At 44.4% G+C, this 22,915-nt stretch overlaps 1 protein-coding gene across 2 annotated transcripts in view; it reads right to left on the bottom strand.

Annotated features, from left to right (window-relative positions):
• Positions 1 to 747: 747 nt before the first annotated feature.
• TFG (trafficking from ER to golgi regulator) overlaps positions 748 to 22,915 on the bottom strand; it is a 60,267-nt gene continuing 38,099 nt past the window's right edge. The window contains exons 4-8 of one of the 2 annotated variants that reach the window (XM_082245215.1): positions 11,726 to 11,872; positions 11,448 to 11,615; positions 10,746 to 10,877; positions 1,756 to 1,860; positions 748 to 1,511 (exon numbers count right to left, since the gene is read on the bottom strand). In XM_082245215.1, coding sequence (XP_082101341.1) covers positions 1,135 to 1,511; positions 1,756 to 1,860; positions 10,746 to 10,877; positions 11,448 to 11,615; positions 11,726 to 11,872 — 929 coding nt within the window. In that variant the 3' untranslated portion in view covers positions 748 to 1,134. The remainder of the gene's footprint in view (positions 1,512 to 1,755; positions 1,861 to 10,745; positions 10,878 to 11,447; positions 11,616 to 11,725; positions 11,873 to 22,915) is intronic. The other variant, XM_082245216.1, reaches the window with a different exon arrangement.

Raw genomic sequence — 22,915 nt, 5'->3', positions numbered from 1 at the left:
CATGTCCTTATTTAAAGTGTTTTTTTTTTTTTTAACAACCATGTTATACTTCCCTGCATTGTGAAGTTGGTTTTGCACAGAGTGGCCTGGATCCTACCCTTCTCAGGTCCCTTCATTCCTGTTGAGCACCCCCACAGCAAGCAGCTTGCTTTGGGGGCACCCGAGCCGAGTCACAGCTCCCTGTGTCCATTCAGACACAGAGCTGTGACCTGCCCCAACCCCCCCCCCAGCCAGCCTGCCTGATTGACGGTGGTGAGAGCCAATCGTGACGCACTGCTGTCTCAGCCAATGAGAAGGGGAGTCCCGGGCAGCTGAGAAACACCTGCAACATTGCTGGATAAAGATGGGCTCAGGTAAGTATTAAGAGCGCTTTTGCACACAGGTTTTTTTTATCTTCATGCATAGAATGCATGAAGATAAAGAAAACCTTCTGCCTTTAGAATCGCTTTAAGGTGAATAAAAAAATAAAAAATAAAAAAAAAGGGGGGGGGAATGCACGAGAACGCATCAAAAACAAGCTTGCAGTGTGTGGTGAATGGTGTTAACCAGCCTTAAAAGCTTTTTTCTGACACTGACTGATCATATGATTAAAGAATTCCCTTCTATGTAGCACACTGGAGGGAGGAACTACATGAAAAAGTTTAATACAAAAGTTTTGTATTTTGTTGTACGCTCAGCACAAACACCAAATTGAATAGAAATAAGAAGGATATGTTAACTGGTTATGAAATCACACAAAGAAAATAAGTTTTAATATTTTATTAGGTTTTGGTGACTGTTAGATTCTGTACATAATAATATCTACTTTTTACTTCAAAAACAAATCTAATAGGACACATCAGAATGTTAAAAACAAATAAGTGGGATTTAGCATGTTTTCACCTGTTTGACAAAGTTGGCTAATGTGTCAAACACATCACTGGTTTGGGACTTAAATTTAAACTAGTGAGCAAATACAATCAAAAGCAAGAAAATAATCATTTGGTCTCTTCCTCCAATAAAGTTGCACAACAGCAGAAAAGCAGAGAATGTTTTTATACTGCTGTGTGACGTTTCATTACAAGTTTGTAAGCATTAATATTGAAGTCTGTTTGGATGGAAACAGATCTAGCAGCCAAAAGTAAAAATGATACATTATCGGTAACCAGGACCAGGCTGGGCATAGCCCTGGCCGAATGGAAGGCGATTACGAGCATATGGATTAGGCCCACTTGGAGGGGGAGTTACAGTACTACCAGGTGAAGAGGTAAATCCTGGCCTAGGCTGATAGCTACCTGGCTGGCTGGGTGCCATTCCAGGCTGGGAAGCAGGGGGGACATTGTAGTTAGCAGGCTGAGAAGCTTGTGTAGTGTAAGTCTGTGGCGGGTAGGAGCCAGCAGGGTACTGCTGAGGAGCTTGTGATGGCAGTTGTTGTGCCTGGCCTTGAAAGTTGGGTGCAGGAGCTTGGGCTGCTTGTTGACTGTAACTAGGAAACTGCTGTGGTGCCTGTGGTGTTGTTTGCTGACTGTAGCCTAGAAGACAAGACAAAAGGATTTAGTTACTAAACACTTTCACACATGTTTAAGAGCTTTCTTCTGGAAATACAAATTGGTTACAGTAAGCTTCACTGGGAGTGTCACGCTTCTCAGTATATAATAAAATTTAATTTCATTGCTCTAGAGCCTCACAAAATGGTTGCCTGGAATCTCCAAATCTTATGTTCACAAGCTACTGTTCTCAGAGTGAAAATGAATTTCACGTGTCAGACAATCTTACCAGGATACTGCATTCCATACTGCTGCTGGGGCTGAGCTGCAGCCTGCGGCTGACCTTGAGCTGTTGGATATCCAGGCTGTTGAGGATACTGCTGATAAATTTGGCCTGTAGACAAAGCAAATGGTTTTATTCTATTCTGAAACAAAATCTACACATCATGCAATCTACAGTTACATTTATGCAGACAATAGGGACTAAAAGAAAAACAAGAGGCAAGTCTTAAGAGTTTTTATGTTTTGTGATAAAGACAAAAAAAAAAAAAAACATTTAATGCATGCAATACAGCTCTAGAGTAGGCTGTGCTAAAATAAAATGGATTTCTCTTTTCCCATTACAATTATAAGCGATATTCTAAATAAAATAAAAAATGTACAACAAAAGGAGCACCCAAGAGTATCCAACTGGGATGTACCATACACATTCACAGAGTCCCTTTTGTATAAACATGTGGCAGGAGAGATTAATGCTGTCTGTACTCATACTTCATCAAAAAAAAACAAAAAAACAAACACACACCCCACACATACAGTGCATCCGGGAAAGTATTCACAGCGCTTCACTTTTTCCACTTAGGTTACAGTCTTATTCCAAAATGGATTAAATTATTTTCCTCAAGATTCTACCAACAATACCCCATAATGACAATGTGAAAAGAAATGTTTGAAATCTTAAAATGTATTAAAAAAAAAAAAAAAAAAAAATCACATGTCCACAAGTATTCACAGCCTTTGCTCAATACAGCCTCAAGTCTTTTTGAGAATAATGCCACAAGCTTGGCACGCCTATTTTTTGGCAGTTTCTCCCAAGCTCTATTAGGCTGAATGGGAAGCGTCGGTGCACAGCCATTTTAAGAACTCTCCAGAGATGTTCAATCAGGTTCAAGTCTAGGCAAGTCAAGGACATTTACAGTTGTCCTGTAGCCACTCCTTTGTCATCTTGGCTGTGTGCTTAGGGTAGTTGTCCTGTTGAGAGATAAACCTTCGCACCAGTCTGAGGTCCAGAGTGCTCTGGAGCAGGTTTTCATCAAGGATGTCTCTGTACATTGCTGCATTCATCTTTCCCTCCATCCTGACTAGTCTCCCAGTTCCTGCCACGTAAAACAGCCCCACAGCATGATGCTGCCACCACCATGCTTCATTCTAGGGATGGTATTGGCCAGGTGATGAGTGGTGCCTGGTTTCCTCCAGACAGGACGCTTGCCAATCAGGCCAAAGAGTTCAATCTTTGTTTCATCAGACCAGAGAATTTTGTTTCTCATGGTCTGAGAGTCCTTCAGGTGCCTTTTGGCAAACTCCAGACGGGCTGCCGTGTGCCTTTTACTGAGGAGTGGCTTCCCTCTGGCCACTGTACCATACAGGCCTGATTGGTGGAGTGCTGCAGAGATTGTTGTTCTTCTGGAAGGTTTGCATATCTCCACAGAGAAACGCTGAAGCTCTGTCAGTGACCATCGGGTTCTTGGTCACCTTCCTAAGGCCCTTCTTCCCTAAACGCTCAGTTTTGCCAGGGAACCCATTTTAGGAAGAGTCCTGGTGGTGCCAAACTTCTTCCATTTACAGATGATGGGAGGCCACTGTGCTCATTGGGACATTCAATGCTGAATAACTTTATGTACCCTTCTCCAGATCTGTGCCTCGACACAATCCTGTCTCGGTGGTCTACAGACAATTACTTGGACTTCATGGCTTGGTTTGTGCTTGGACATGCAATGCTAACTGTAGGACCTATTATAGACAGGTGTGTGCCTTTCAAAATCATGTCCAATCAACTGAATTTACCACAGGTGGACTCCAATCAAGTTGTAGAAACATCTCAAGGATGATCAGTGGAAACGGGATGCATTTGAGCTCAAATTTGAGCGTCATGGCAAAGGCTGTGAATACATACACACACACACACACGTGATTTTTATTATTTTTTTTATTTTTAATACATTTGCAAAGATTTTAAACAAATTTCTTTCACATTGTCATTATGGGGTATGGTTTGTAGAATTTTAAGGAAATGCTCTCATCTGTAAAAAAGCACAGGGCACCAGTGGCAGACCTGCCAATTCTCGTGTTCAAATGCAAATACCAATCAAGCCCCACAGTGCCAGAAGTGAGCACATGGCCCACTAGTGGACGTCAGGCCCTCAGGCCACCTTCATTAAGTCTGTTTCTGATTGTTTGGTCAGGCATTCACACCAGTGCCCTGCTAGAGGTCATTTTGTAGGGTTTTGGCAATGATCATCCTGTTCCTCCTTTCACAAAGGAGCAGATACCAGTCCTGCTGATGGGGAAAAGACCTTCTACAGCCCTGTCCACCTCTCCTAGAGTAACTGCCTGTCTCCTGGAATCTCCTCCTTGCTCGAGACTGTGCTGGGAGACACCGCAAACCTTCTGGCAATGGCACGTGTTGATGTGCCAGCCTGGAGGAGTTGGACTGCCTGTGCAACCTCTATAGGTTCCAGAGTATCGCCTCATGCAACCAGTAGTGACACTGACCCTAGCCAAATGCAAAACTAGTGTAAAGCAAATCAGAAAAGAGTAGGGTAAAAAAAAAAAAAAAAAGATGTGTGAGCGGCCTCCACCTGTAAAACCACTGTTTTGGAGGTCATCTCATTGTTACCCATCTGTTTATTTCATTACCACCAAATTACCCAAGATTGATTACCAACCGACTCTGCTACTTAAACTGACCAGAACATACATACAAAACACTGAACACATAAAAAACACACTTGTTTTTGCCCCCATTTTTCATGAGCTGAACTCAAAGATTTAAGACTTTTTCTATGTACAGTTTTACTGTATTGGGAGGGGTTCGAAAATCAGTCAGTACCTGGTGTGACCACGATTTGCCTCACGCAGTGCAACACACATCTTCGCATAGTTTATCAGGTTGTTGATTGTGGCCTGTGGAAAGTCGGTTCACTCCCTCTTCAATAGCTGTGCAAAGTTGCTGGATATTGGCAGGACCTGGAACACGCTGTCATATACACCGATCCAGAGCATCCCAAACATGCTCAATGGGTGACATGTTCGGTGAGTATGCTGGCCATGCAAGAACTGGGATGCTTTCATCTTCCAGGAATTGTGTACAGATCCTTGCAACATGGGGCCATGCATTATGCTGCAACATGAGGTGATGGTCGTGGATGAATGGCACAACAATGGGCCTCGGCATCTTGTCACGGTATCTCTGTGCATTCAAAATGCCATCATTAAAATGTACCAGAGTTCCTTGTCCATAACATATGCATGCCCATACCATAACCCCACCATGGGCCACTCTATCCACAACGTTGACATCAGCAAACCGCTCACCCACAAGATGCCATACACGCCGTCTGCCATCTGCCCTATACAGTGTAAACCAGGATTCATCCATGAAGAGAAAACCTCTCCAAAGTGCCAGACGCCATTGTGAGCATTTGCTCACTCAAGTGGGTTACAACGACAAACTGCAGTCAGATCGAGACCCCGATGAGGATGACGAGCATGCAGATGAGCTTCCCTGAGACGGTTTCTGACAGTTTGTGCAGAAATCCTTTGGTTATGCAAACCAATTGTTGCAGCAGCTCTCTAGGTGGCTGGTCTCAGACGATCTTGGAGATGAAGATGCTGGATGTGGAGGTCCTGGGCTGATGTGGTTACACGTGGTCTGCGGTTGTGAGGCCGGTTGGATGTACTGCCAAATTCTCTGAAACGTCTTTGGAGACAGCTTATGGTAGAGAAATGAACATTCAATTCAAGGGCAACAGCTATGGTGGACATTCCTGCAGTCAGCATACCAATTGCACGCTCCCTCAAAACTTGCGACATCTTTGGCATTGTGCTGTGTGATAAAACTGCACATTTAAATTTTAGAGTGGCCTTTTATTGTGACCAGCCTAAAATACACCTGCGCAATAATCATGCTGCCTAATCAGCATCTTGATACAGCACGCCTGTGAGGAGGATGTATTATCTCGGCAAAAGAAAAGTGCTCACTAACACATATTTGTGAACAATATTTGAGAGAAAAAGGCATTTTGTGCACATAGAAAAAAAAAAAAAAAAAAAGCTCATAAAAAAATGGGGGTAAAAACTAAAAAAAAAAAAAAAAAAGTGTTGCATTTAGAATTTAGGTTAATAAAAATATATCTATCCTTCTTGAAATTACTTTCCAGACCTTCTTTAAAAATAGTTCCATGCTACTATTTAAATTTAACATATGCAGACCAGAGCGGTTTTAACACCTAGTAAAACTGGGTGTTCATTCTGCAGCAGGCACAGGACAAAACAAAGAAAAAAAAATGTAACAGAATTAAAATTTCAATTAGTAAATCAAAAGACGTACCTATGAATTCCATACCCTGGAATATAGTACAGAACTCATATTTTCATAGACCATGGGTTATATACGGCTACCTTCAGGGGATTGGACATTGGCAGAACCTTCCCTGGGTCCACCCCTATTGTATCCATGTAATGCAGTTCACTCTTAAGAGGCTCCAGTATTTCAGCAAACCATAAGGAGACCAGAGAATAGAGGCCAGGGACTTGTGTGTTGTACTATACGCCAAGATACAGAATTTTCAGATACAAAATTCCTACTCTTTATTGTACAGGATACAGAAACAGATTCATAGACCCCTGGACAACCACAAGCAATAAAATCAAGGGGTTGGCAACAAACCAGGTAAAAACAGCAGCAAAAGGCCCACAGGTGCAAACAAGTAAGGCCATCTGACCTAAAACAAAGAGTTAACAGCAGAAGCTAGCGACAAAGTAGGCTCATATAACCACCTGGTAAACAGGTTTGGAAGAAAATGTGTACAGAAGATCAGGTGTTGGCCCAGCAAAGGTAAGAAGGATGGATGCAGGATGCTGTACAAAACCAAGAACCTGATCCTAACAAAATAATGGATGCAGGAAGGGAAGGAGGAGTGACTTGTTCCAAGATGGCAGACGCTCTACAAAAAAAAAAAAAAAGTAACAAGCCCTCAGCTGGGTGAAAGAGCAGGGAACTTAATGCAGAAAGGAAGAGAAAAGGGTTCAGGTCCCAAGGGAAGACTTTAAAGACTAGTCATAGATGTCATGCCTGACCCCATTCACTGCTATCTGGCAGGATGTGGGAGGGAAGAAACACTACTGTAAAGACAAAAGGAAGAAGAGCACCAGGGAAAAAAGGAGAAGCGCCTTCGTGATATTTGGTTGGTTGAGTCAAGAGGTTGGGATGTGCCTAACATAGGAGTATCTGGATATTAGGGACATTAGGAATTAACAGGGCAAGTCTTTAGGGCAGTCATAGGTTGGAAAGGAGTGTTGATAAAGGCAGACAAATACCAAAACCTTTATAAACCCCAGGTTTAGAGGAACGGCATCAGCTAAAGGAAGCCCTGGGATCAGGGGGATTGTGAACATTCGCAATACTAAGTTGTCAAATGAAGTCGACTGGTACCAAGGACAAGGCCATGGGAAAGGAAGACCAGAATAACTGCTTTAGCCCGTAAACAGGCAGTTTGGTAATCCACAGCCCTGAAAGAAGTAGGGAAGGGTGCATCAGAGCTCAGGCCAGAGCCTGAGGGCTTATAAGCCTAAAAAGTATTCACTATGATGGGTAGGGGAAGGAGTAGAGAAGGCTCTACTTTGAGGAACACGGTGGTGGAGGGTAGGAGGATTCAGTGACTGAAAAGCGTGAAGAACAAACAAAAAAAACACGCTCTCTGAAGGAGGAAAACATAACTTGGGAATTAGACTTCTGAGGGGCAACCACAAAATGCAAAACAAGAATATTTTCCTGAGCATGGGACTAAGAATTTCATGCTAAAAGCAGAATGTCAGGAATAAACCCCCGGTCCTGGCTACGCAGGCCAACAAAAGGTCTAAGAAAAAAAACCTAAAAGGGATGTGGGCTCAGATGCAAGGGAGTATAGGGAGAAGCAGGAGTCAAGCATACAAAGCAATAATTCAGTCTAAGAAGTCCTGTGTTAGCAACTCCCAAAAGGCACCCCGAGATTGTTCAGGGAGTGAGAAAGGGCCCAAAAATGGTAAAAAGAGAACAAACCTTTTCTGTTTGTAATGTAAGTAGTAAATGGATAAGGAAGTAGAAGGGGAGTATAACTAGTATACTAATTACTTACATGAGAGATCTAGTGGCCAGGACTACAAGAGGTTAAGGAAAAGACAAACTATGAAATGAGGAAAAAAAATGGCAGTGCCATAAGGCAACTATATGGGAGCCTAGCTAATGCATTATTGTTTACCAATATGCAATATGAGCTTGATGGGACATTCAACCCCAAAAAAATAAAAATAAAATGACAGGGGTTCCTAAAAGCCCTTGTATTCTACTGTCAGATGGAAAGAGATGAGCGCCCATTGCAGCATTTAGGCTGGGTTCACACTGGAGTGGATCACAGCAGGAGGTCCAGTGCGTCCCGTTCACCATTTCAGGTCTGAATTTTTGGCTGAAGACGGACCTGAAAAACGGACCAGAAGACGCACACAAATTTTCTGCAAACCGCTCCACAGCTGTTCTGGAGCTGTGTGAACTGGCTCCATTGAGAGCCGGTCACACTCTACTGACATGCAAATTGGATGCGGGGGAAAACCTGCATCCAATTCGCAACAGTGTGAACCCAGCCTAAAGCAAACCTGGGGTATGTGAAAAACATATTTCTTAAACATATTTCTGAACATATTTCTTAAAAAGAAAGTCAATAGAGACTGGTGAGAGAAAGGAATAGGGGAAAAGGACATGAATAAGATGGTGTACCTGTGAAGAAGGCAGAATGAATGTTTTTTTTCTGGGTTGGGGGAGAAGGTCAGTAGACTACCTCTTAGCCTCCAGAGAGGAGTAAGCCAGAGTCAGTCGCCCAAATTTGAGCAATAAAATTCTGCACATATGTACACAGACTTGCTAGAGTTCGGACACATTATTCTCAGTGGTGTTTACATAGAACAGAAGTGCTGGAGTTGAAGATTGGGATTATCTATATCAGGAAAAAAAGCTTACTAAGAATTTCTCCAGCCCAAATTTAGTGTAATCTGGGCCACGGATAAGGTGGCTATAGCTGGCAACAGTATAGAGTCTGCCAGAGCAGGACGATGACTTCAAAAGAGCCTCTAAATACCCATCACCTGAATCCCTATAGAGGGGTACCCTCAACAGAAATAGGGGATTGGACCATGCCATTCTTGCACTAAATCATCAAAGTGGGGACAGACCATTTCTTGTGAAATTCTATGCCCATCAGATACAAGGCTTTAAAGTTTGGACAATTCATTGTGTCAGGCGCAACTTGCCAGGGTAGGAAAAGGCTTTTTCCTGTGCTTTTACATGGAAGGAAGCTGTGCAGCAGTAGGTGTGTATCAAGAGACTAGCACAAACTGCCTCATTGAGCTCACAAAAAGACTGCATGTGTCAAGAAGTCCTAAAATTGAGGCAGTTGAAACTATGGAAACCCTACTGCCGAAATATCAGCGCCCCCCCCTTTTTTTTTTTTTTTCTACCACTGCAAGTGCACTACACAATTTTTGGTTGTGGTCCATAACATTGCCAGGGAAGAAATGCAGAAGAGCATTCACGGCTGATAGCCCCCGCCATTTCCATCTGACACAAAGAAAACATAGTGGCAGGGAATTCTGCCTTAGACAGGGCGCATGGTGAACTTCTGTGAGCCTGAGTCAGGGGATGGAATGGTACTGAACTTTGCTCCAAAACATATAAACTGCTATCAATCTAAAAGGAACTAGGAGTTTTCTCAAGGCTTGCAGCGGTATAACTGCTGACGGCCCCAAATACATCTGCTCCGACCATTAGTGAGAGTCATCAACTGTGTGCTACTTAGGGAATGAATGTGGATAGAGTGTCTGGAATGAAGGAATCACAATAACCTTGGCGAGTTCCAATGGCTGTGTCCGAGGTATCCAGCAACAGGTGAGAAAGCAAAAAAAAAAAAAACAGCCTGCATTGTTGAAAGAAGATGGTGGCCAGAGGTACACCATTAGAAGTCTTGCAAGTACTACATCACTAAACAGGAGAGGAATTTCCAGAGGAAAGTTGACAAAGAAGACTGTCAAATTTAAAAAAAGGTAAACACTATAACCTTTAAGACCAATAGTGAGAGGCAATAAAAGCTTGGGGAAAAAACACAAAGTATAGATCCCACCATAACCTGTGCGTTCTGAACTGCTTGTGTGCCTTGTAAGATAAAGATGTAATGAATGCAAAAGATCTGTCAAGATTTTTTTTAACCAGGGACTGGTATGTAAATTTACAAGGAAACCCCTGTCTTACCTTGTTGAAGTTGCTGCTCCCATTCAGGATCCAGGTTTCACCTGTCACAATGGGAAAACCTCTAAAGAGGTCTGCAGAGTGTGGGCATCATAAGAATGGACCAAGGTCCTGGATCTGTATTGCACTCTGTAGCTAATTACACTAATTTCTCCACATGCCAAGGAGAGTGCCAACACAAGGTCCATTTCCAAAAGAAAATATTACAGGCTGGCCCTGCTATTGCAACTCAAGAGTAACTGATCCAGAAACTTCTAAAAGGAGTTAGGGCTAGATAAAAGCGTCAAATTATGGGTTTAGAAATCTTCTAAAAAATAGTAAGAAAGGAAAAGGCGTCCAACTAAGGACACTGGCAAAAGATTGGTGCCTCTTGGAGTGTGTGGGGGTTACATGGATCCCCAGGGAAGCTCTTGTCAAATCAGCAGAATATAACCTACGGTCTATGAATAGATATCTGTGTCCTGTACTTCAAGATATGGAATTTACAGGTACATCAGAATTCTACTTATTTATATAATCAGCATTTGCCTTGACTATCTGAAATTTAAATTCAGATATATTCATCTGCTTTTATGCTACAGCATATAAAATTCATGGTTTACGAATCAATTCCTGCGTCCTGTACTGTGTGATAAAAACCACCAGTTTTGTCTAGTCACAAAGGCATGCAGATCTACATGACTGACATGCAGAAACAAAAGCATGCCAAGTACAATACATGACCTGACCTTCAATCTGACCTGGCTGCTGAGATCCTGGATAAGGCTGTTGAGGCTGAACTCCTGGTGGATGAGCGGAGGAAGAGGAAGCAATACTATCCGGAGTGCTGGACCGTTCTTCTACTGGAGCACTGGGAGGTCCTGCAAGCAACAATATGAAAACAAAATGTCAACAATTACAAATATTGCTAACTACATACTAACTATATACAGCACAACAATAAACTTTAGATTACCTCACGTAATGTACAGCCAGTGCTCTTGTACTAACAAGAGCATTTTCATCATTATCAGTGTTTAAACTGGCACTCAGGATTTCAGGGATCAGCTGAAAATAAAACTGCCTAATTCAGCTCTAACAAATAAAGGAAACAAATTATCCGTCTAACTGTAAATTTTTTTTATGGTAACCTGATAACAAGCACTTGGTAATGAAAGACTGTTTCCGCTAAACATGTGTCATGAGACCGTCTCCTCCCCAATTTCCTCAAGAACATTTTGAAAGATGCTGCAGTATAAAGGTTTTTTTTTTTTTTTAACCTGAATGTTGATTTCTCAGTGGCATGAGAAGATAATTAAACTTGCTTTTTTGGCTTCTAATTCTTAATATAGTATTAGATTCATGGCAAATGGACAGGTCACACATTTACGGCATGCAGAACCTGCTGCCAATAGTTTAACTAGCCTTAGGCTGTTCTTGTGAAAACATACCAGTAACCTGGTCCTCAGTCAGTCCGAAAGCTGACATGACATTTTTGTTGATCTCATCTGGATTCTTCAGAGGATCAAACGCAGACATGCTAGCAGCCATGACTTGTGTGGACGGCTTAACTGAGGAGTCAGGAGCAGCAGGCTTCTCTTCTCGACCATCCACAGTTTCTGCATTAGCAAAAAAGAACCCCTCTAAGTTTATTCTCATGCTACAGCATATAAAATCCATAGTCCAAAATCTATATAAAATCCAAAAAGACAAAGTGAAATGGACATACCTGCATCTGGTAGACTGGTTGGAATTCCAGGTTCTGCAGGCGGTTCTAAACAATCTAGTAGACGGTTGACTTTGTTACGCAGTTCTATCAATTCTCTACGTAAATGCTTTACTTGACTGGACTCGAGTGGCCGTGGCTGTCCGTTAACTGTCAACAAACAAAACTGCATTATGAACGCATTAGAATAAAATATATAGTGTGTGTATGTGCATTATATATATATATATATATATATATATATATATATATATATATATATATATATATATATATATATTCCATACACACACACACACACACTATTTATTCATTTTTATTTAACCATTTATTATTTGTTAAAAGTAAAACATGTAAAATGTTACAGGTTACAAAAAACACATTCGCCAAGTTCACATTTTTAAACCTTACATGTTCCAACCATATTAACAGTGGAACATGTTCCAGCTCCTGCCACCAATTCCAACCTATCCCCCCTATCAGCGTGACAGCAGGCAGGGGATCCTTTTTGTGCATCCCAATATTGGTCGCTTTCCAGGCTCCTGCAGGGAAAATAAATGCATCACAGATAAACTGCAGCCCCTGGAACAGCTGGTCTGCCAGCTCAGCGGGGGGGGGGGGGGGGGGGGGGTACTCCCCCTCCAGGGCACAAAGCAATAGCTTAATCCATTCGGTCACAGTCTGCGACACCAGGGCAATGGTGACCATCAGTCTCAGTGCCGAACCAGCCAGAGTGTACATATTGCGGGCCACAGCCTACGCTTTCCTGTCAGCTGGGTCCTTCAACCGGAATCATGGTTGCCTTGTGTAATCTAGAAACCGGAGGGTCCACCACAGGTGGAACAGTCCATTTCTTAAGGAGTCTCCTCATAGGGGTATCGTCTAGCAAAAAAAATTGCTTAGGGACCCTAAGGGGACGCTTTGGTCGGCCCCACTATTTAGTGACAATTCCGTCAAAATAGGAGGAGAAAGGGAAGACCTTTTTCGCTCTGGATGGCTTGTAAATGTCAAAGGAAACCTGCGCCTCCGCCACAGCTTCAGCTGCATCCTCCAACTTTAAGGTATCAAGCACAGCTACAATCAGTGTGTCCACCAGCGCCTTTTCGTACATGGTTGCACAAGTGGAGGAATCCTCCTCCCTATCGGGGCATGTGGTCGCAGACCAAGCAGGGTGACCCACGTCCACGGCAGCCAAATCAGATTCAGGATCTGATAAGACCGATGAGGCCGGGGAAGACGGTGGGCACTTTTTGCCAGCTCCTCACCCAAAAGCCCCTCCCAACCAGGACACCAAGGACCGCTGTCAGTGCACCAATGGATGGATGGGACCCGGAGGGCCCCGCAGCCTCAGAGGGGATCAGGTGGGGAGATGTGCTCCAAAGACTCCATGAGTCACCAGGGGGACCCCACAAAGTAGTGTAAAACACTGCTAAGCGACAATCCCAACCGCTCTAGCAGCCTATCCGGTTGCCAGCCACAGAGCACCAACCGATCTTCAGTAGAGAACCCCAACAGACTCACCACCCCGCAAAAACCAGACACCGCAGCTACCAGGAGAAGTTCTACTGCACAAACAGCAATCAGGAAATAAAAAGATCCATGAGTCAGCACCAAGGGAGGAGAAGGGGCTCCAACCGCCAAAATGGCCGCCCAGATGGCTCCACTGTCACGGCTGCCGCCATTTTCAATGGCAAACCACCGAAAAATGGCCGCCTTACTACACAAACATGGCCGCTGTGAATTAAGCACACAAAAATGGAGCCCCATGAGGCTCCCAGGGACCCAGAAGGGATTCCTAGGCCTCAGAAAACACCACAGGCAGGAAAGGGGGTACAAGCAGGAAGGGGAGGCCCTGGCTGGAGCCCCCACCATGTAAAGCCCACCCCACAGCCGATCGCGAGCACAGCACCTTGCTTCCACCCTAGGCGGTGGACCAGGCCAGCCCACAGCACTAGCGTCAGAGAAAGGGGGGGGCAGATGGGGATGAGATGGCCCACAGGGACCACCAGACCAAAGAAGGGGGTGCCTAACGGGGAGGGGGGGAACCCAGGGGTCTCACTGTCCCATGAGGGGTCCACGTCCACCCCCAAAAACCCTCCAGGGGGAGAGGGGGGACAGTTACTTGCCATATCAGGAACCAGGTGGGCACCACTCCAGACAGAACCTCCTCTCCATAGAGAAGGGGGGAGGCTGTCGGCCAGGAGGAGCGCTACGACTCGTGAGGCGTTTAGCTCGCAGGCCAGCCCCCCGCAGCAGAGCCAATTCACAGAAAAAATCCAGGAGCAAAAAAATTCTATCTAAAAAAGAAAAAAAAAGAAAAAATTGGCAGGCCCAGACATCCCAGCAAATATCTAGGTCCTTACTCCTGACTAGGCAGAGAAAAAAAAAAAAAAAAAGATGGAGTACCTATAGCAGAGAGAGGGAGTATACCCCCTAGGACTGCCCATAGGCGTGGCCAGACTTTTTAACTGCCTAGTGTCCTACTCCTGTGGGGGACAGTATAACCCAACAGTTAAGAAGATCGGGACCTGTGTCCGTCAATGAACAATAGAGAAAACCCATTTCTTCTTTCGTTCTTTAACAAACACAGCTCCTGATCTTCTTGACCATTGGGACGTTAAAAACAGTGTCAAACATGAGGGGTGGGAACAGCAAGAAAAAAAAAAATTCCCTAGGCTAAACCGTAGCCAACCAGGTAACCGGAGCCCACCTGAAAAACATTACACTCCTAAAGAGGGAACAAGCCCCCTAAAAAGCAGCCTGCCAAACCTTGCAGCCAAAAAGGCATCCGCAGATGCAAACACATCCACTTTATAAAATTTTGTGAAAGTGTGCATCGACGACCAAGTAGCCACCTTGCATACCTGTGTTACTGACACCTGATGACGAAAGCCCAAGAAGCACTGAGCGCCCATGAAGAGTGGGACTTCAGGGAAAGGAGGAACCCGACCCTTAATCGAATAGGCCTGAGTCACCGTCTGTCTAAACCCTCCAGTAATGGTCGCAGAAGAAGCAGATAGTCCTTTTTGAGGCCCATCCGTAAGCACAAATAGTGAGTCTGAAAAAAGAAAAAACCCAAGCCCGAACGTCCTACAAGATATCAGCCCCATTTCTTATAATTTGATAGGGGGAGCTATTCCACCAGCTATATTTTAAACACTCTCACTCCAAAAATGGATTTAAGCTCTACCCCTATCCACACATTTCAAAATAACTTTTAAAGCATTTGTTCTGCAAATACCTCTTTGGGGGTGGTAAATGTGTGGCTACTACCATCTGCATACAAAAATCACCTTTATTGTAGCAAAAAATATATAAAATTCACATGTACATCATACATCACAGGAAATTTTAGAAACAAAAATTACAGCTAGCCTGTTCCTATTGTTATTGCTTGCATATATCAAACAGTGTAACCATCATACTGGTTGTCACCACTACTGACTGTGTATTCCATCTCCTTTTCCACTACATGGCCATCCATTAAACCGATTTCCTACAGTCCCTTGGGGGATGAAAGTTGCATCCTGAACCAAATTGATTTGGCCTATAAGATCCTTGGCATATTTGTCGGTCACTTTTCCAAAAGAGATTTGTCATACGTGTTCATGAAATGGGAACTTGGATTTATTCACACAGTGATTGATATAACGTAAATGGTAGCACGTCCCAAAAATTCCATTACTTCATAATCCAAAAAGATACACAGACCGTGTTCAAGTGCTTGACACTATCTTTAATGGTCCAGAGGAGGTAGAAGCACAAAAAAGCATCCCCCTAAGCAACATGCATTGGGTTCTTCACCTCCCTCGCATTAGTATATTTAATATACAGTCCTTTGCATATGTGCACAGGAGATCAGTTATGTAAAGCAGCATTTCTTGTCCTTGTGGACAAACTCTCCCTCTCAGGAACTTTTAACTGGACTTTGGATCAAAACACAGTTATAAAGATATTACAATCCGGCCCACTTTAATCATATGGCATATATCTTTATGTGCATCTTTCTGTGAGCTGTGTTCCAAATGGATCCAGCTACTATGTCACAGTCCTAGGCCTAGTCTTCACCCCCATTTGGGGCAGAGGACATTATTCCATAGATATATAGCACTTAGCAGTTACTGGAAAAAAAACAGAGTCTCTATAGGGATATATGGTACTTATCGAATAGCTGTCAGAGGTACTGCATTGCTTTGACCGGATGTTATCCCCACCATCTGTAATTGGTTTCATGGACACCTGAATGGCCAAAGGAGCAGGTAGCTGGGTAAAACGTAAGCCTGACTGGTTTCCTTGGGCATCCTGGCTGCTTCAGAGACTATCATATGTATGGGCCCATGCTTTAGAAGGTTTAGCACCCCTGCATTAAAGGATAAGTCCAGGCAAATACTAACGCTAAACCTGCTCTGTGCCACATTCTAAACATAATCCATCTAACCCTGGAAAGCAAAAATACCTGTACTTACCTATTCTGCAGCCGATCCTAAGCTGAGCTGTCAGAAGTGGCTTGAGGGTGGAAGCAGGTGCAGAAAAGGCATCAGACAACCCGAAGCCCCATAGTTAGTCTTTGGGTGACATCACTTTCCATTAATCTCACAGCCGTTGTCGGTGCGCTCCTGCACACAGCTTCCGTCGCTGGAGACCAGATTGTGTGCAGAAAAAGTGAAGTACAGCGATTTTTGCTTTAGAGGGTTAGATAGATTAGGTTTATAATGTGGTACTGAGCAGGTTTAGCATAGTTAAGTTTTGCCTGGCCTTACCCTTTAAAGTGTATGTCAGTAAAAACAAAAGAAAAAAAAAATCCATAAACAAAAAAAAAAAAATAGCCTATTTCTGCAATACATGCACATTTCCCCATGTTTTATCCTTTTGCTGCAAGTACAGAAATAAATGGATTTTTGTAAAATCTTACCGTAAAATCCTTTTCTCTTAGCTCATTGACAGACATAGTCCTCGGTGATACACCACCTTCGGGTTATTTTGCCTCCACAGGAGCAGGACTAGACAGGAAATTAAAAAGCTCTGGCCACACCCTAGGGGCAGTCCCAGAGGGTATATCCTCTCTCTCTGCCTCAGCAAATCAGTTATGTGAAAAAGCAGTCTTTAGAGATTTTAACCCAACCCAACTCAAAAACAGAGGGGCGGGGACTAAGTCTGTCAATGAGCTAAGAGAAAAGGATTTTACGGTAAGATTTTACAAAAATCCATTTTTCTCTAGCGCTCATTGACAGACGTAGTCCTCGGTGATACACCACCTTCGGGACGTCCCAGAGCAGTATCACAAATGAGGGGTGGGAAAATGGAAATCAAATCCCAATCTAGAAGGCCCAACCGGTGCCAACTAGAAGTTTACAATGCTCATCCTTAATGATGAGACTCAACAAAAAAGAGAAAATTTTTTTTTTTTTTTTCCAAACAGAAAAAAACCCTCGAGGTAGACCACCGGTCTCCTCAAATTGCGGCCTGCAAAACCTTGCGGCCAAATGAGGCATCCGCCGATGCCGTCACATCAATTTTATAGAATTTTGTAAAGGTATGTACCGATGACCAGGTGGCCGCCTTACATACCTGGACCACTGACGCCTGATGGCGAAAGGCCCAGGAAGTACTGAGCGCCCGAGTGGAGTGCGCCCTAACAGGGAACGGAGGACTCTGACCCTTAATAGAATAAGCCTGTACCACCGTTTGTCTAATCCATTTGGCAATGGTCGCAGCAGATGCAGGCAAACCCTTTCTGGGGCCATCCGTGATCACAAAAAGTGAATCCGTCTTACGGAATGATTCCGTAGCTTTCAGGTATACCCTGATTGCCCGAACCACATCTAAGGAATGCAACGCATGTTCCCGATGATGCTTGGGCTGAGGACACAAGGAAGGTAGTACAATATCTTCATTCAGATGAAAATCTGAAACCACCTTAGGAAGAAAAGATGGCTTAGGATGAAGTACTACCTTATCCCTATGAATCACTAGGTATGGGGACTGGCATGATAATGCAGCCAGTTCTGACACCCTGCGAGCAGAAGTAATAGCCACCAAGAAGGCCACCTTCTGGGATAAAGTAAGCAAGGGAATCTCCCTGATGTTTTCAAAGGGAGGTTTCTGTAGAACCGACAAAACCAAATTAAGATCCCAGGGCGGTAAGGGCGCGCGGACTAAAGGAGCCAGGTGCCGCACCCCCTGGAAGAAATTCCGCACCAAGGACTTGGTAGCTAAAGGTTTCTGAAAGAAGATTGCTAATGCTGAAACTTGACCCTTGATGGTGCTCAAGGCTAGCTTCTGCTCAACCCCTTGTTGCAAAAAGGCCAATATTCGAGTCACCGAATAGGTACGTGGAGGAAATCCTAAAGATTCGCACCACGCAATATAAGTCTTCCATGTGTGATAATAGACCTTGCTGGAAGTCGCTTTCCTTGCTTTAATAAGGGTAGGAATGACTGAAGTAGACAAACCTCTGTCCTTCAGTACTTGGGTCTCAATGGCCAGGCCATTAAACCCAGCGACTGTAAAGCATGATGGTAAATTGGTCCTTGAGACCACAGACACTCCCTGAGACGAAGTTCCCACGGAACGTCTGCGACTAGCATGTCCAAGTCGGCCAGGCCGGCTTGAGGAGGCCAGCCTAGAATTTCTAGGACCACTGGCGCTGATAGAATCTGAACCAGGCGTCCCTAGAGGTATCTGGCCCCGACCATCCGAGAAAGTCTGGTCGTTTTCTGTTCCCACACATTTATCAGATACCTGATTGTTATCAGGAAGGGTGATCTTTTCTGGTTGAACCTCAGGGACCGAAGTCACCCGACTAGAGGCTACTTGGCCTATCTGGTCAACCAGATCCGATTCCTGTGAGGTATAGGGACTAATCTTAGGAAAAGGTAAAGGAAAAGATCTATTCAGGGAACGGTAACTACCGCTTCCTGTAGTACTTAAATGTTGGAAGGGAAGAATCGCACCGGTAGTAGGGGTTGAAGCTCGATCTAATGTCCTGAATACCGGTGAAAACGTCCCCCCACCCTGAAACCGGGTGGGGGCGCACCTTCAGGCTGTGTACTCCTTTGCTTCGGGTTTGGCTGGGTTGGTCCTCTGCTTGTCCGACCAGCCCTTCTTGAACCCTCCTGGAGGAGTCTTGCCTTTCCCGCTAGTACCAGCCGGGCGCCCTTTATGGGCGGTAAAGAAAGGTCCTCGCTTGTTGCGAGGTCCCTTAGCTTTAGCAGCCTGTGGCAAAAAAAGTGCTCTTGCCCCCAGTGGCATCCTTGATGATTTCATCTAGGTTGGCCCCAAATAGACGATTTCCCTGAAAAGGGAGATTTGTCAAGGTCTTTTTGGAACCTAGGTCAGCTGACCAGCATTTTAACCACAGCACACGTCTGAGGATCACCGCTGACATAGATGCATGCCCTAATAAGGGAGTAGTGTCCAAGGCTGCGTCACAGATAAACTGTAGCCCTTGTATAATCTGTTCCATCAAATCAGATGTCTCCTGGGGAATATCTTTTACCCTAAGGGCTTGGCGTACCATTTTCGCCCATTCCGTAAGTGTCTGGGAAACTAGACCAATAACAATTACTGGTCTAAATGCTGACCCTATCAGAGAGAAGATGGTGCGGGACTCTGCTTCCATCTTTCGATCCACCGGATCCTTAAAGGACGAAGTGTCCTCCACTGGGATAACCGTGGCTTTATTCAGCCTGGAAATAGGTGGATCCACCACTGGTGGTACCGTCCATTTCTTAATGATGGATTCCTCAAACGGATAGCGTCTAGCAATACGCTTGGAAATAGTAAAGGTACGTTTAGAATGCTCCCATTCTCCTTTAATCTGATTACCGAAACATTTGGGTACAGGAAAAACCTTCACCGTTTTGATGGGCTTATTAGTACCAAAAGGAATCTCTGTTTCAGTTGCCTCTGCCGGTAAAGCCTCAAGTTTTAAGGTTTCCTGCACTGCCACAACTAGTGCGTCCACCAATGCTTCTTCCTGAATTATAGCAGGAGAAGAAGCGTCCTCCTCACTGTCTGAGGGGGCTTTACCTGGGATAACAGCCTTTGCAGAGGAACCTGCAACTGCAGTGACCATCTCTGAATCAGAGTCAGAGGTGTCAGATAGTATAGGGGTAGGCGGGGGTCGCTTCCTTGACCCCCGTCCCTGACAGGCCGCCTCCACCCGAGCCACCATAGACTCCAAAATTGCTGTAAATGACTCTACACTCTGTGCACCGGCGGGTCCCGTGGCCCCCTCGAGGGAAACAGGTGGGGGAATATGTGTGGCAGGGTCCATGATAATTCCAGTCACTTCCTGGATAATATAATTCAAAAATAAAAAACTTTTTTTTTTTTTTTTTTTTTTTCCCAGACCCCCAGCGCCACAAAAAGCCCCTTAGTGTTACCTGCTAGGGATCCCTATCGATCGAGAGAGAGAGAGAGATAGACCCCCAGGCTCACCACTTGATGCTCAGAGTTTAACTGCAACAGGTTACAGCGCTGTCTTGACAAACAGGAAGTCTTTTGGCTAACTGCCCAGGAAGAAAGGAGGCGGCTCCGCCCCTCTGCACGCCTTCCGGCGCCTCCCCTAGCTCCACGAGGTGTTTGGATCACCTCAAACATGGCCGCCCCCATGCTGGAGACACGAGGCTACGCCAAAATGGCGGCTCGTGCGATCCAGCAAAAAAAATGGCGGCGGCCTGTACTGAATAGCGGTGTGCTGCAGGGCACACAACACTCTCTCTGCATGGGGATTTGGCGTGGTTGGCGGTACCGGCCCTGGCGGACCGCATGGCCATTCGGGAGGCCTGCTAATAGCTGGAGATCTGATTAGGAAGGCAGTCTACATGTGCGTGGCTTCTGACTGGTAGGTAGCTTATTCTTATCACCGTAAGATTCCCAGAATGCCACAGATTATAATCTTTTTAACATGTATACAATTAGATTGTTAGCTCCCAAACCAAGCCTCCTGGCTTTTTGCACATAAAATCACACTCAAAGTAGGAGGATCTGTGTCATTTATAGGATAGAGAGGGACTCTATCTTACCATACAGAGAGGGGCCCGCGTTCACCACAAGACCCGTCAGGGGAAAAGGGGGAACATACTACTCACCATACCGGAACCAGGCGGGCACCAACTCCTGACAGTACCCCTCTCCACCGGGGCGGGAGGGCTGTCGACCGATATGGACGCCGTGACTCATGGTCTTTGGCGTTTCAGCGAGACGTTTAACTCGCGGGGTCAGTCCTTTAATGGGACTTTGTCGCGGCCGACCCAGCGCGGAGCTATGGCCTGCACGCGCTCGTAGGCTGAACTGGGGTGACCACCGGATCTCAACATCCAGCCCGTCGCCCAGTTCAGCTTTCTTGCTTGAAGATCTCACAGGAACACTGGAGAAAAAAAGCTGTCTAAAAAATCCTTTAAGAAAAAAAAATCTTGCCAGGACCTAAGATCCCAGCAAGGTATCTAGGTCCTTACTCCTAACTAGACAGAAAATAACTGATTTGCTGAGGCAGAGAGAGAGAGAGGATATACCCTCTGGGACTGCCCCTAGGGTGTGGCCAGAGCTTTTTAATTTCCTGTCTAGTCCTGCTCCTGTGGAGGCAACATAACCCGAAGGTGGTGTATCACCGAGGACTACGTCTGTCAATGAGCGCTAGAGAAATAAAGGTTTATCTGCAGAAATCCAGTGTGCTTCCTAGGGCTCACCTACATAGGGCAGTTTAAAACCTTTTCTGACGCTGGAAACCGATGGTGAAAAACATCCATTTTACAGCTTTTTGATACCGCGTTTATGCCCAACTGCTCTTAAAATTCAGTTTAGCAGCTGTACTGTAAATGAGGCCTATTATAGTACTATACCAATAGGAACCTCTGTCCCACTCTATATGAATAAACGGATTATTCTAAAAAGCTTGTAAGCTAGTTAGTCAATCAAGAAAAAAAAAAAAAAAAAAAAAGTAAAGAAGACCATCCTCTCAATGGACTCTCAAAATACAAAGCTGCATCAGTAAAATGTTGCCCTCTTATTCCAAGTATCAAATACATAATGTTTTAACAAGAAAGCACAAGATGATGTGAACAGATTGTTCAGTGTCACACTGATAATCATATGTTAACAAAAACAAATAAGTCAGAATATATGAGTAAGTACGGCTTTTCTGCAGAGGCATCTGGATAAAATAATTAAATATCTTGGTGCCAAGACTCAGTAACTGATATGGAGCAGAAAGTATTGAGACAATCTGGATTAAAAAAAAAAAATGCACATCATATAAATAAGAAAACATGTTTGTCAGACAGTGCTCTGAAATTTTCATCATTATATACTTATAATAATCTGCACTGAATTCAGAGAAGTTAACCTCAGAAATAAAAACGTACTGTTCTGTACAACAACCCCCCTCCACCTTCAACCCCCAAGGGCTTGTTCATACTCCCCTTCTGCCCACACAACTTTGAGGCTGCACAGCCATGTGGTAAGGGGAGTTGTGATGTGTGTTTTGTTGCACCACACACACACTTTTTGCTGGGAGATATACAGAGCAGTGCGATATTATGTAACCATGTCGCATAATATTGCACTGCTCTGGAATGCAGTGAGCACTGCATTCTTGTCTGAGCTTGAAACACAGGAAACAAAATCTTTTCTGTTGGTCGTTGCAGTTACCTGCATTTTTCTAATATGAAAAATGCAGGTAACTGCACATTGTATGTGGGCCTCAAGATGTATAGCACTCAAAGCAGAAAACACAATGCAAGTCATATTTCCGCATTCCTAAAGAAAAAAAATGAGATTTAAATTCTTTTTTATAAAAACACACACACACACACACACACACACGAAAACGCAAATGAAAATAGTTAATGCATGCACACTTGCAAAAACGGAGTATTGCAAGAAATGTGCAGGTGCATGATCCAAAGCAGCCTTTTTTTCAAACTGGGGTACCTTGGGGTTTCTTCAGGGGTGCCTCAGCAAAATGCCTAAAAATTGTCCAAAAATATATACAAGCCAGCGTGTGGATGAACCCTGTTTTTTAGTTACACAAAGCAACAGCTTTTCATTGTGCACCATTACAACCTTCTAGCTGCCAACCTCCTAACTAAGGGCTTCATCAGTTGATAAGGATGATGTCAGTCGTCTTTAGAGCATCCTTGTTTGACTATCCCCTGCCTCTCTCCATCAGCTTTGGGGGGTCACATTAGC

Source organism: Pelophylax lessonae (assembly GCF_965119305.1).
Source record: "Pelophylax lessonae genome assembly, chromosome: 2".
NCBI classification, from domain to species: domain Eukaryota; kingdom Metazoa; phylum Chordata; class Amphibia; order Anura; family Ranidae; genus Pelophylax; species Pelophylax lessonae.
This window is presented reverse-complemented; position numbering and strand designations above follow the sequence as displayed.